Source organism: Dermochelys coriacea, chromosome 7, assembly GCF_009764565.3.
Source record: "Dermochelys coriacea isolate rDerCor1 chromosome 7, rDerCor1.pri.v4, whole genome shotgun sequence".
NCBI classification, from domain to species: Eukaryota; Metazoa; Chordata; order Testudines; family Dermochelyidae; genus Dermochelys; species Dermochelys coriacea.
The window spans coordinates 127,269,711-127,284,131 of record NC_050074.1 but is presented as its reverse complement, the minus strand read 5'-3'; the positions used below and the strand labels follow the sequence as shown (position 1 = coordinate 127,284,131).

Here is a 14,421-nt window from a genome sequence, read left to right as displayed (position 1 = left end):
GCGAAGCAGGTTTACATTTAGTAATTGGGTGGGAAGCCTCTCATAAAAAGTTAGATGCTGTAGGAGGTGTTGCTTATTCACTCAGTAATGTGAGACCTTCCTGTTACAATAGTAAACCAGTGCAGCATAGAATTCACTTTGCTCCTAGAGTCTAGAATGGGGTCTTTTGCTTCTATACACAGCCCATTAAAGATAATGAAAAGATTCCCACTCACTTCAACAGGCTTTGGACAGAACTGGTTATACACAGGGTAACTCCACGGTCTTCACAGGGTCCTGGTCCCACAGCGGAGGGGGGCCATGTGAGCTTCTTGCAGAGCTGCTGCTCAGGGATGGGAACTTCCTGGTACCCCAGCCTCCAAAATCATTCAGGCTGCACTTTCTGCACGACTATGTGCTAGCTGAGGGGTGCATGGGAACTGGTGGCCTCTGCTGCAGGTGATGGGCATCTCAGGTACTTAAAACTATGGCCTAGAGGAAAGCGCTTAACAGCAGAGTCTGCAGCTGCCTAGGGCCAGTGCTGAGGATTTAGAGGCCCTAGTGCTGCCGTTGCAAGGTTCAAGCATGCTCAGTCTTGGAATTGCCAGCCCCCCTTGCTAGCAGCTGCGGCTATCTAAGGCTGACCTCTGGCAATTGGCCCCATGGCTGTAGCCAGAGAAGCTGCAGGTGGCTCTGTGACTACTGGGGGCCATTAAGCTAGAGCAGATAAAGAAACTGGAATTAACCTCAAGGAACAGAGGTCACCAGTAGGAAAGGAATGTCAAGGGGAGCTGGGAAAGAGGAAGCAGGTCAGGTTTGCAGTGGGAGAATAGCCCCAGCTGGTTGGGGATCACATCCAAAGTAGAAAGGAAACAAGCCTGGGGAGAGGTGGTGGTGATCAGGTAGTAGACTAGCATGTAGATGGGAGCAGAGGGAGAAAGGCTGGTGTCTTCAGATTCCCAAGGGCTAAATCCTCACTTTGGGGAAATGGTGTTTGCAAGTGGCTTGCTCAAATGGCAGGATGGATGCTGAGGGAGGGATTTGTCAGAATTGATCAGGTATCTGCGGGCTGTGGAACTCATAGAATCATAGAATATCAGGGTTGGAAGGGACCTCAGGAGGTCATCTAGTCCAACCTTCTGCTCAAAGCAGGACCAACCCCCAACTAAATCATCCCAGCCAGGGCTTTGTCAAGCCTGACCTTAAAAACTTCTAAGGAAGGAGATTCCACCACCTCCCTAGGTAACACATTCCAGTGTTTCACCACCCTCCTAGTGAAAAAGTTTTTCCTAATATCCAACCTAAACCTCCCCCACTGCAACTTGAGACCATTACTCCTTGTTCTGTCATCTGCTACCACTGAGAACAGTCTAGATCCATCCTCTCTGGAACCCCCTTTCAGGTAGTTGAAAGCAGCTATCAAATCCCCCCTCATTCTTCTCTTCTGAAAACTAGACAATCCCAGTTCCCTCAGCCTCTCCTCATAAATCATGTGCTCCAGCCCCCTAATCATTTTAGTTGCCCTCCGCTGGACTCTTTCCAATTTTTCCAAATCCTTCTTATAGTGTGGGGCCCAAAACTGGACATAGTACTCCAGATGAGGCCTCACCAATGTCGAATAGAGGGGAACGATCACGTCCCTTGATCTGCTGGCAATGCCCCTACCTACCTAAACAACCCAAAATGCCATTGGCCTTCTTGGCAACAAGGGCACACAGGTGACTCATATCCAGCTTCTTGTCCACTGTTACCCGTAGGTCCTTTTCTGCAGAACTGCTGCCAAGCCATTTGCTCGCTAGTCTGTTGCGGTGCATGAGATTCTTCCGTCCTAAGTGCAGGACTCTGCACTTGTCCTTGTTGAACCTCATCAGATTTCTTTTGGCCCAATCCTCTAATTTGTCTAGGGCCCTCTGTATCCTATCCCTACCCTCCAGCGTATCTATCGCTCCTCCCAGCTTAGTGTCATCTGCAAACTTGTTGAGGCTGCAATCCACACCATCCTCCAGATCATTTATGAACATATTGAACAAAACCAGCCCGAGGATTGACCCTTGGGGCACTCCACGTGATACCGTTTGCCAACTAGACATGGAGCCATTGATCACTACCCGTTGAGCCCGACAATCTAGCCAGCTTTCTATCCACCTTCTAGTCCATTTATCCAGCCCATACTTCTTTAACTTGCTGGCAAGAATACTGTGGGAGACCGTGTCAAAAGCTTTGCTAAAGTCAAGGAACAACACTTCCACTGCTTTCCCTTCATCCACAGAGCCAGTTATCTCATCATAGAAGGCAATTAGATTAGTCAGGCATGACTTGCCCTTGGTGAATCCATGCTGACTGTTCCTGATTACTTTTCTTTCCTCTAAGTGCTTCAGGATTGATTCCTTGAGGACCTGCTCCATGATTTTTCCAGGGACTGGGGTGAGGCTGACTGGCCTGTAGTTCCCAGAATCCTCCTTCTTCCCTTTTTTAAACTTTATTGAGCTGAGACCAGAACCACATACTGTGACTGGTGACATAGGGTAGTACTGGAGACATAGCTATAGAAGGTCTGAATGAGGAAGGAGATAAATCTGTGGGGAGCTTCCCTGATCACTATGAAAGTTCTACTCACTGTGGACACTGGTAAACCCACATGGGTGTACAGCTCAATGAGAAGAACTGGGGGCTGAGGGAGCTGTGTATGGCAATGCAGATAGTCATGTAGAGGTGTGTGATCAAAATGAAGAATGTCTCTGAGATTAAGTACCGGGTATACTATGGCACCAATGGCATTGCCACACCAGGCCCACACTCGGAGCCCACAATGACTACATAGGGGCCCACAAATATGTTTGGTGCCAGTTCCCACAAAAGGTTAATCCGGCCCTGACTCCAAGGGACTGAGCCTGGGGGCTAGTGCTCTGTACTGGAGAAGGGAAAGACTCAAAAGTAGCCCAGAAAAGGGTGTGAACAGGGCCCAAAGGGTGGGCTGACGAGAAGCCCACAAAGGCCAGAAGAACTTGTGTTGCTTGGGACTTTTTTGTTGCCCTCCTGGAACCCTGGAAAGGGTTAAGTTTGTGGCTTGGCTGGAGGGCCAAGTCACATCTCCAGCCCTGACCCATGTGCATGGAGTTTATTAAATGAGCCCTGAGGAAGAGGGAAACTTGAAGTAGCGTGCTGCAGTGTCACCCCAGGCCATTGCGGGGGAGGCGGATATGCTGTTAGCATCCATCTAATCTAGTCTCCTGTCTGACACTGGCAGCACCACATCCACCAGAAGGGGGACAAACTTCCCTGCACTTGGCAGACGTGGGATATGCTGGGCCCTGGAAGGGCTCATCTGGATCAGGCGGATTTAATCTCTGGGCCATGATTTTCATTGGCATTAATCACACTAATGCTGGATGCAGAATGCAAACAATGGTCCCATAAAATAAATGTAAATAGCGTTAGTGAAGGTGCGATGCCCAGTACTCAGGTGCATGACTGGGTCTATGTATGATTTCCCTGTTTCTACTGGAATTCATCCCACTCTCCTGGTGCTGTTAAACATGGTCCATGGGCATGGAAATCAGGCTGATCTAGTCATGGCTCTGTCATTGACTGCTGCATGACCTTGGACAAGTTGCTTACTCAGGCTGTGCCTCAGTTTCCCCTTCAGGGAAATGGAGATAATGATACTGACTCTCCACAGTACCATGCTCAGAGAGTGCTGTTTATTCCCCTGGCCTGCAGTGACTCATATCTGGTGATCTCAGATACTACCGAAGCCCAGTTACCTTTTGTAGCTTTTGGGACGTATCCAGGCTCTTCCCAGATGGTGGTTGGATTGAGCCTGCGCTCTCCCTGCTCTCACAGAGTTATGTGCCTTCTCCCTCCAGGACCCGGATGCCATTGGGTACCTGACGGGCAGGAACAATGCCAACGGAGTTGACTTGAACCGTAACTTCCCCGATCTCAACACTTTCATGTACTACAATGAAAAAAATGGTGGCCCCAATCACCACATCCCTCTGCCAGCCAACTGGAAAAGCCAGGTATGGACCAGGGATTTCCAGCAGCAATACAGGGTTTCACCAGCACTGCCCGCATGGAGAAACACCTGCCCCTGCCCAGCCCCCTTTTCAGAGAAACAGCATCTCCTCTATGGGCCCCAGGTGCAGATGTGAAAGGAAGCTGGTCTGGTCTGGCAAAACAGCAAGGATCAGGACGCCATGCCGGACCGGGCTGGTTTACCCAGTCTGGCGCTTTAAAGGGTTAGGGTTAGAGCCCGGCCCCGCCTCTTCCAGTTGAGGCCCTGCCCCCCGCTCAGGACTCTGGAGTACCAGTAAGTCCTTTATGTTACTTTCACCCCTGCCCAGGTATTGGTTTTTGTCTGAAGAACATTATGACACAGTTTGCGTCACAAGAGGAGCCTGACCCAGCAGTTGCCCATTTTAGTGCACACCCGGAGTTCCATCCCATATAAGTCTACTCCGGAAAAGTGTTTTTGTCTGAAAAATCCTGTGAATACTTTTACTTTGGGGGGGATTTGAAAGCAATTAGTCAAATGGGGTGTCTAAAATGAGATTTACCAAAAATCTCGACCTTCTAATACTTTGCATCACTCTGCCTAAAAACACTGTGTGTAGCGTTTACAACCAGCCTAAGTATGTCAGGTACTTCAAACATATGAAAATGACTTCTTACCGCTCCCCAAACTCCATTAACTCTGGAGGCACGTCTGGCATAACAGCCCCAGCTTTAGAAATGTCTGAAATCTTTGAGCACAAGTGAAAATGTGACACACACACACCCCCCGCTACACCATGCTCTCCTCAGTGGCGAATAATGTACTAGTCCGGTTTGGTGAATGATTGCTGCCCTCTGGGTAGCGATGGATGCATGGATTCTGTAGACGACACGGCAGAAGTGAATTTTGACAAGAAGATTTGAATGAAGAGGAAAATGAGGCACATGGGCCAGGCACACAGGGCAGCATGGAAGGAGGCGGGTGCGATGGTCAGGGGAGCAAATGTCCAGGCCTGCATGAGCAATTCAGCCATCTGAAGAGAAGTGGACGGCTTCCAGATGTGCACTGGAGGAAGCGAGAGCAGGATGGAGTCACATCAGGATGTGAGAGGCTGGAGGAGAGGGGCTGGTAATGGCAGGTGGTGGAGGACAGCAGAGAAGGGAAGGGGAGGCATATGGAGCGCAGGCTAGGAGGTAGCATCCTATCATCCTCCCCGACCCCCCCCAGAGCACTATCCACGAGCCAGGCTGTGCTGAGACTCCTCCCTAAGCTCAGTGCTGCAATGGTTCTGCTGCCTCCCATGCTGGCGTCTCCTTTGCTTGCAGGTGGAGCCAGAAACACTGGCTGTGATTCACTGGATGAGCCGCTACAACTTTGTCCTCTCAGCCAATCTCCATGGTGGAGCTCTCGTGGCGAATTACCCCTACGACAAAGCCCAGGAGCAGCGGAGCCGGGGCTATCAGCGCAAAAGCAACACCCCATCCCCCACTCCTGATGACAAGCTGTTCCGGAAGGTGCACAGGGGGCATCATGAGAGCTCCTAATGAGGCTTAGGCCCCACATGTCAGAGATCTCACAAGAACCAGACAGTAGGGATCGAGGGTTTGGGTCTGGGATTTGAATCCAGACTACCTCCCCTTGATCCCTCAGCCCCCAAACAAACATGTGATGGGGTTTGGATCGGAAGTTCCAGTTTTAGCCCAGCCTTTGTTTTTAATCATCTGCAATAATCTCTTTGAAACAGGCAATAATGTGATGTTGGGCTAAATACATCTCTGGTATAAACACCACTGATGTCCATGGTGTTTGCACCAGGAATGAATCTGGCCCATTTCCAATGCACAGGGAAGTCTAGGCACAAGCCCCTCCTTATCAGTGCAACCATCCTTTCTATAGGTCTGAGAGCCTCCAAAGCTGGCCTGAGCACCCTCAATTCCCAGGGGCTTCAATAGGAGCAGGATTGGGCCCTATGTGACACTAACAAGCCTCCAACTAATTAATTTTACTCTTCCTCCTCCTTGCCCAACCCACATCTCTGGAGAGGGTCTAACAGGCCTGCACTGTGGTAACTTGCAGTTTGGTGTGTGCTCTGAAGTCATGTCTGACTTTCCACCATGTTTCCCAAGTCAGCCTGTGCAGATGGAGGGTTATTTTTACTGCTGGGCTGTGATCGCTGAGCAGAGAGAATCCAGGCTTGACAGCTGGGATAAAAACGTATCTGGATGATAAATCCGCTGCTTCCGGGGTCGGACCCAACCTCTGCCTCCTGAGGCCTTGGAAGAAGCTGCCTGAGGGGCTAGCTATTCCATAACTGTCCATTATGGGCTTTCTTGCACCTTCCTCCGGGTCTGTCCGTTGGCAGAGGCAGGAGACTGGGCCGAGCTAGCCTGTTCCTCTCTTCTCCTACGGGCTCTTGGGTCTGGGTAGGGAGCAGGAGGGACTGTAAGGGGTAAACTGAGAGCTCGGGCTGACCTGCCTCATTCAAAAAGACCTGCACGACCTCGGCCTCCAAAGGTTACTTTCTGAAGAGGCGGGATCTTGTTGCTATGGCAATGAGAGCCAAAGCCAGAGCTCCAATCAGAAAGTGCTGTGGGCAGGTTTTGTCCTGGATTTCCCATTACAAATTGGACTGAATTTATATTGCAACAGAGCCCTCCCCCCCCCCCCCGCCTCCTATCAGGGCTCCCACTGGGCAGCAAACCCCAGGAGGGGGATGGGCGACCCCACCCAACTGTGCAATGGCATCCCCCAGCTTGAATTCTCTGTGGGCTTTGTGGGAAGGTTCCTGAGCCCATGGGGTCAGGGCTGGGATCAGGTTCCCTGGCTGGGGGTGTGGCAGGGGGCAGGTTCCCCTGCCGCAGGAGGGCCGGGGGGGGCAGGTTCCTGAGCTCAAGAGGGCAGGGCAGGGGCAGGTTCCCACGCTCATGTGAGCAGGGCTGGGGTATAGGTTCCTATGATGGCGGGCTGGGGGGGTGTCTGTGTGAAGAACAGTGGTGGGGCTCTGCTGGGCCTGCTCTCTCTCACTTGGGTTTAGCTCCTAGTGTCCATGGGAGCAGACTCAGGCTGAGAGACATGGGCCAGAGGGGGAAAAGCCAGTGCTGTGACCAGCCTCATGCTCTCTCTGCAGCTGGCCAAAGCCTATTCCTACGCCCATCACTCGATGCACCAGAGCCCAACCTGCGGAGAGCAGTTTGCAGATGGCATCACCAATGGGGCTTCCTGGTATTCTCTCAGCAAGGGTAAGGGCTGGGGGAGGGGGTACTGGGAGTTGGAGAAAGGTCCAGAGGGAACAGGAGAGGTGAGGATACGGGAGGTCTGGGCTGCAGAGGGGGTAGTGGGACAGATAAGGGCTGGGGAAGGGATGAGCAGGGTCAGGAAGGGAATGCGGAGGTGTAATGGCTATGGGGAGGGTACAGGGATAAGGGCTGGTGAGACAGTATGTGGAGATAATGGCTAAGGAAGGGGTACTGGGATATGGGGTGCACCCTCAGTGAGTGATGAGTACCCAGATTCTGGGGGATTGGTCAGGAGTACTCATTTCTGTCAAACCTTGAGTATGAAGCTGGGAGGGGCCACAATGTGGAAGTGACAAGACATCAAAGCAGCAATAAAATTTAAAAAATAATAATAATAATGGAAAAAGTTTATATCACTGGCTGTACACTGCCAGTCATGAGTGCTGACATCTGATAAGGGAGGTTAGATATTCCATGGATATCTTTATGTCCAGTAGGGTTAAGGACATCAAGAAAGATTTAAAAAGACTATATTAGGAGCAGGAGAAATCCTAGCAATGGTATAGGTCCATTACTAACTAGGGATGATAAAATTTCTATTCTGTGTTTGGGAAGAAGCTGGATGGCACAGTCACAGCTTGCGCTGATAATGAAAGAGTTTATTCTGACAGTAACGTGGGAGGATGTTAAACAGCAACAGCTAAAATTAAACATTTTCTGATTGTAGAATACAAAAACTTGCGCAAAAGAATTGTCCGAGAAGCTCTCTAAGCCAGTGATGTTGATATTTAACAATCTGGGAACACTGGGAAAGATCCAGAGAACTAGAAAAAAGCTAATGTGCCAGTATTTAAAAAGGGTGAACAGGACAACCTGGGTAACTACTATAAGCCAGTTTGCTTGACATTGATCCCAGGCAGAATTCTGGAAAGGCTGATACAGGGTGCAGTCAGTGACGAATTAAGGATGGCAGCATAATTAAAGCTAATTTGTGTGGTTTTATGGAAAATAGATATTGTCAGACAAATCTGATATCACTATTTGATGAGATTACAAATTGAGTTGGCAAAGCTAACTGTGCTGATACAATATATATTTGTAAGGCATTTGACTTAGTACTGCCTGACATGCTGATAAAAAATAGCACTACACAAAAATCAATCCAGTTTATATTAAATGGGTTAAAACTGACTAAATGATTAATCTCAAAAATTAATTGTAAATGGTAAGTCGTCATGCTATGCAGTGTTTATTTCAGCAGATCTTTCAGGGATCTTTTCTTGACTCAATGCCATTTAATATCTTTACCAACAATTTGGTAGAAAATATAAAATCATGGCTGGTAAAGTTTGCAGATGACACCAAAATTAGTGCAGTGTTAAATAACGATAAGGAAAGGCTACTGATACAGTGTGAGCTAGGTCACTTGGCAGTCTGGGCTAACTTGAATCACATGTTTTAATACAACTAAATGCAAGGTCATACATATATTAACTGAGACTACAGGTCACACTCACAGGATAGGGACTGTGTTTTAGAAAGCGGTAAATCATAAAAGAACTTTGGGGTCATGGTAGACACAAACTGAACTCCCAGTGCAATGTGGTGACTAAGAGAGCAAATGCAATTTTTGAATGTCTATATAGGCCTATAGGCCACATCCGACCCGTGGGACCATCCTGCCTGGTCCCTGAGCTCCTAGCCCGGGAGGCTAGCCCCCGGCCCCTCCCCCGTTGTCCCCTCTCCCCCACAGCCACGCCGCTGCGTGGGCAGCGCTCTGGGCGGCAGGGCTGCCTGCTCATGCAGGGCAGCGTGGCAGTGTGTCTGGCTCCAGCCTGGCAGCACTGTGGCCAGACATGCTGCTCTGAGCGGCATGATAAGAGGGCTGAGGGTGGGGGGTTGGATAAGGGGCAGGGAATCCTGGGGGGCAGTCAGGTAACAGGGAGCAGGGGGCGGTTGGATGGGGCAGAGGTTCTGTGGGGATTGCAGTCAGGGGATGGGGAGCGGCGGGGGTTAGATGGGGGAGGAGTGCTGGGGGGTGGTTAGGGGTGGGGTTCCCGGGAGGGGATGATCAGGGGACAAGGAGCAGGGGGGGTTGATGGGTGGGGGGTTCTGGGGGGGCAGTTGTGGGGGGGCAGGCTGTTTTGGGAGGCACAGCCTTCCCGCCCCTCCATACAGTTTTGCACCCCGATCTGGCCCTCAGGCCAAAAAGTTTGCCCACACCTGAAATAGGCAGTACAATACTGAGCAGAAGCTCAGGTGGTATTACCACAGTATATGGCATTAGTGAGACCATGGCAGGGTCCTATATCCAAGTCTAATGTCCGCACTTCAAAAGGTATGTGGAAAATTGGAAAGGGTTCAGTAAAGGGCTCCACTGATGCTCTGCGGTTTGGCAAACCTGCCTTACGTGGAGTGTATCTAATCTCTCACTATATTCAGTTTATTAAAGAGAAGGTTCAGAGGTTATTTGATCATGGTCTACAAGTCTCTCCATGGGAAAGAGATTTCTAACAGTAGACAGCTCTTTAATCTAGCAGAAAAACGCTGAACAAGGTCCACTGGTTGGACGCTGAAGCTAGACAAATTCAGGCTAGACATAAGGTGCCAATGCTGTACAGTGAGAGTAATTATCCATTGGAACAACTTACTGAGGGATGCAGTGGCTTCTCCATCTCCTGAAGACTTTAAATCCGGGCTGAATGTTTTGCTAAAAGACATGCTCTAGCTCAGCCAGCAGTTATGGGCTTGAGGCAGGAACCATTTGGTGTAATTCTCTGGCCTGTGCCCTGCAGGAGGTCAGATGAGACGATCATAACGTCTCCGTCTGGTCTGTGACTGTGCACTTGGAGAGGCACATGCAGCTCCTAAGCACAGAGCTCTAGAGAGCCGCACCTGGCAGATGTCATGGCAGAGGAGGGACAATTGGGTTGCAAAGAGGATAGAGAGAAGCAGCACTGAGAGGGGCTGTGAGAAAGATTTGGGGCAAATGCTGGAGATATGAGGGGGTGTTTGGGGGACCGGATATGGGAAGGGCTGCTGGGGGGGGGGCCAGAGAGGTGGGCCGTACATTTGGAGGGAAGACAGGGAGTGTCTTTGGGAAGGAGGCAGAGGGGAGGGCCGTACTGGAGGAGGGGGCATGGCATGTCTCTGGGCCTGGCCACAACCTCTCCTTGTCACCTCTCAGGCATGCAGGACTTTAATTATCTTTACACCAACTGCTTTGAGATCACTCTGGAGCTGAGCTGCGATAAATTTCCACCTCAAAAGGACCTGGAGAAGGAATGGCTGGCCAATCGTGAGGCGCTCATCACCTACTTAGAGGAGGTAAAGGGGCCACACGTAGACCCTGATACCAACCTCACGTAGGGCTGAGATCCCTGGCCCCTCCCCCCTGCCCCCTGCTTTGCGTTGCAGGGGGAAGAGGTGCAATGGTGGGGGGCACCAGCAGAGGCTGGGAACATGGAGGGAGGCCCTGGGGCTCCCACGCTTGGTGCTTTGGAGGCAGCACTGAGAAGCTCCAGCAATGATGATGCCTCCCGCCCTGGCTCAGCCAGAGAAAGGCCAGCCCAGCTTTGGGTCTTTGGCAGGGGGAGAGAATGGAATATCAACAGGGCTCAGTTCTCCAGCTCCAGTAGGCTCTGGCAGGATCTTGACAGGGAGAGAGACTCCAGCCCTCAGGAGTGAGTGACTCTGTCTGTCTATCTGCAGGTTCATCAGGGTATCAAAGGACTGGTGTCCGATGAGAACAACAATGGGATTGCAGGTGCTGTGATTTCTGTCCATGGGATCGGCCACTATGTCACTTCCGGTGGGTTGCCCATCTCTCAACTTGCTGACCCTTTTGGTAACAGCCCGTTTAGCCTGATTTGGGAGGAACACGGTGTGACAGGCTCCACCAGGGTGCAACCTGGAACTGGGGTACCATTGAGCCCTCTGTCTCACCAGCGTGGGCTCCCTCTCACACTGTGATGCGGTGACAAGTTGCAGACTGCTCTCAGTCCTGCACTCGCACAAACCTTTACACAGGCAGGGACACACCCAGCTATAGTTACATGAAGGCTTCTCTCTAGCACGACAGCCTAGGATCTCAGAGCTGTACCGTCTTGTCCTGGTCAAAAGCCTGCCCAGTATAAATTTATTACCCAGCCTGTACCTCCCTCAATGTAGAGAGGACATGTGCCAGCTTCTGTTTCCAAGCAGATTCTGTAGATAGTACAAACAGTCCACCAAGCTTCCATTCACAGGCAGGCTTCCTTCTTTCCCCACTTAGGACCTCCTTCTCCAGTTCAGTCTTTGTTCCTTAGATGTTTTCAGGTGCTGTGTTGTAGGGGGAGTAAGGCCGCTTGGTGATGCCACTTCCTCTTTTTATAGCTTCTTCCATCTTGCTGGAAAGATATTTCGCTGTGACCTGAGTTAAACAGTCCCTATTGTGTAGTGTTATCTCTGAGAGATTTCTATTGTACCAGTTCCTGGGGTAATCCTTGTGAGTACATGTATTTGCCTCAATGGGCCATTAACGCTGTTTGGCCTTTGCATTGTTGTACCTGAACAGCTGGTTAGGGGTGTTTTTAACTTCACACATACTTCAATAACAGACACATGGCAAAACTTCATAACTCTAGATACAAAGATAGCACATACAATTTAACAGGATAGTAATATTCAGCAGATTAAGACTTTTAAACTGATACCTCACAAGGCATACTTTGTGAAAAACACATCATAATCCTGTCACCATGGTAAATACGGGGTGCAGAGTGTCACACATGGTGAGCCAGGCAACGAAGTATGTCGCCTGTCTCCTGCAAGCACTGCCCACTTTGGGAAATTAGTGACCCTCACAGTGGTGGAAGGTGAGAACCCTTTGGCAGGAAGGGCAAAATGAGCAAAGCCCTCCAGCCACTCCCCCCAGTCTGGCACACAGCAACCTTGAGTGCTGCAGATTATTAAAATGCTCCTTGTGTGTATGTGTGTTGGATTGAACGGGGGGGACACAGGTTAACTTGTGTAATGAGTGAAATGGCATGTGGGCTCTGTGGATGCAGCTTCACATTTGGGATGGATCAAAAAGTGAAATGGATTTGTTGGTTCTGATTCTTCTCTGGAGAATTTCTGTTCAAATCACAAACAGACCTTCCAAACGTCATGTGTTGCATGACTTAGGGTCACAGTGGATAATCAGCTAATCGTGAGCTCCCAGTGGGATACTGTAGCTAAGAGGATGAACACAGTCCTTGGACGTATAAGCACAAGAGTATCAAGTAGGAGTAGGTAGGTGGCATTCCCTCTGTATATAGCATTTGTGAGACGATTGCTGGATCCCTTGTCCTGTTCTGGTATCCAAAATATGATCTGAGGGATGGAAACAGGCCATATAGGAAAAGACGAAGATCAGTCTATTTAGTTTACGCAAGAGAAGGTTAAGAGGTTTCTTGACTCTGGTCTACAAGCACCTACATGGGGAACAGATTTATATGTTGTTTCATATTTTTATCAGTAACGTGGAAGAAACCATAAAATCATCGCTGCTAAAATTTGCAGATGACACAGAGAGTGGGGGAGTGATAAATAATGCAGAGGATAGGTCACTAATACACAGAGATCTGGATCGCTTGGTAAGCTGGGCACAAGCAAACAATGTCTGTTTCAATACAGCTAAATGTAATGTCGTACCCTGAAGAACAAAGGCTGCCAGCCATACTTACAGGCTGGGGGGCTCTTTCCTGGGAAGCAGTGACTTTGACAAAGACTTGGGGGTCATGATGGATATTATTAGCTGCGATGCTGTCTCACCAGGGCTAATGCAGTAGTTCTCAACCAGGGGTCTGGGGCTCCCTAGGGGACCTTGAGCAGGTTTCAAGGGGGCCTTCAAGCAGGGCCAACCTTAGACTTGCTGGGGCCCAAGGCTGAAAGCCGAAGCCCCACCACATGGGGCTGAAGCCCAGGTCCTTGTGCCCTGCAACCTGGGACTGAAGCTGAAGCCTGAGCAATGTAATTTGTGGGGGCACCTGTGGCATGGGGCCCCAAGCAATTGCCCTATTTGCTACCCCCTAACGCCAGCTCTGGCTTTTATATGCAGAAACCCAGTTGTTGTGGCACAGGGGGGCTTTGGAGTTTTTATAACATGTTGTTGGGGGGCCTCAGAAAGAAAAAGGTTGAGAACCCCTGGCCTAATGCAATTTGTGGCTCTATAAACAGAGGAATAGCCAGCAGATATAGGTGTAGGGAGGTTCTATTACCCCTCTATTTGCAGCTGGTGTGACTGCCATTGTAATGTTGTGTCCAGCTCTGGTCTCCACACTTAAAGACAGATGGTGAGAAACTGGTGAGGGTTCAGAAAAGAGCCACAAGATGACTAAAGGGTTGGAAAACCTGCTAACAGTGAGGCACAAGGAGCTCAGTCTATTTACCTTATCAAAGAAAATCATAGAATCATAGAATCATAGAATATCAGGGTTGGAAGGGACCCCAGAAGGTCATCTAGTCCAACCCCCTGCTCAAAGCAGGACCAAGTCCCAGTTAAATCATCCTAGCCAGGGCTTTGTCAAGCCTGACCTTAAAAACCTCTAAGGAAGGAGATTCTACCACCTCCCTAGGTAACGCATTCCAGTGTTTCACCACCCTCTTAGTGAAAAAGTTTTTCCTAATATCCAATCTAAACCTCCCCCATTGCAACTTGAGACCATTACTCCTCGTTCTGTCATCTGCTACCATTGAGAACAGTCTAGAGCCATCCTCTTTGAAACCCCCTTTCAGGTAGTTGAAAGCAGCTATCAAATCCCCCCTCATTCTTCTCTTCTGCAGACTAAACAATCCCAGCTCCCTCAGCCTCTCCTCATAAGTCATGTGCTCTAGACCCCTAATCATTTTTGTTGCCCTTCGCTGTACTCTTTCCAATTTATCCACATCCTTCTTGTAGTGTGGGGCCCAAAACTGGACACAGTACTCCAGATGAGGCCTCACCAGTGTCGAATAGAGGGGAACGATCACGTCCCTCGATCTGCTCGCTATGCCCCTACTTATACATCCCAAAATGCCATTGGCCTTCTTGGCAACAAGGGCACACTGCTGACTCATATCCAGCTTCTCGTCCACTGTCACCCCTAGGTCCTTTTCCGCAGAACTGCTGCCGAGCCATTCGGTCCCTAGTCTGTAGCGGTGCATTGGATTCTTCCATCCTAAGTGCAGGACCCTGCACTTATCCTT

At 49.9% G+C, this 14,421-nt stretch overlaps 1 protein-coding gene across 2 annotated transcripts in view; it reads left to right on the top strand.

Annotated features, from left to right (window-relative positions):
- The window catches only part of CPN1 (carboxypeptidase N subunit 1), a 42,775-nt gene that overhangs the window by 11,476 nt on the left and 16,878 nt on the right, over nt 1-14,421 (top strand). For both annotated transcript variants that reach the window (XR_006282557.1, XM_038408234.2), the window contains exons 3-7: nt 3,846-4,001; nt 5,302-5,490; nt 7,104-7,215; nt 10,400-10,539; nt 10,924-11,023. Coding sequence is in view for 1 of the 2 variants with exons in the window: in XM_038408234.2 (XP_038264162.1) it covers nt 3,846-4,001; nt 5,302-5,490; nt 7,104-7,215; nt 10,400-10,539; nt 10,924-11,023 (697 nt within the window). In the remaining variant the exon portion in view is untranslated. The remainder of the gene's footprint in view (nt 1-3,845; nt 4,002-5,301; nt 5,491-7,103; nt 7,216-10,399; nt 10,540-10,923; nt 11,024-14,421) is intronic.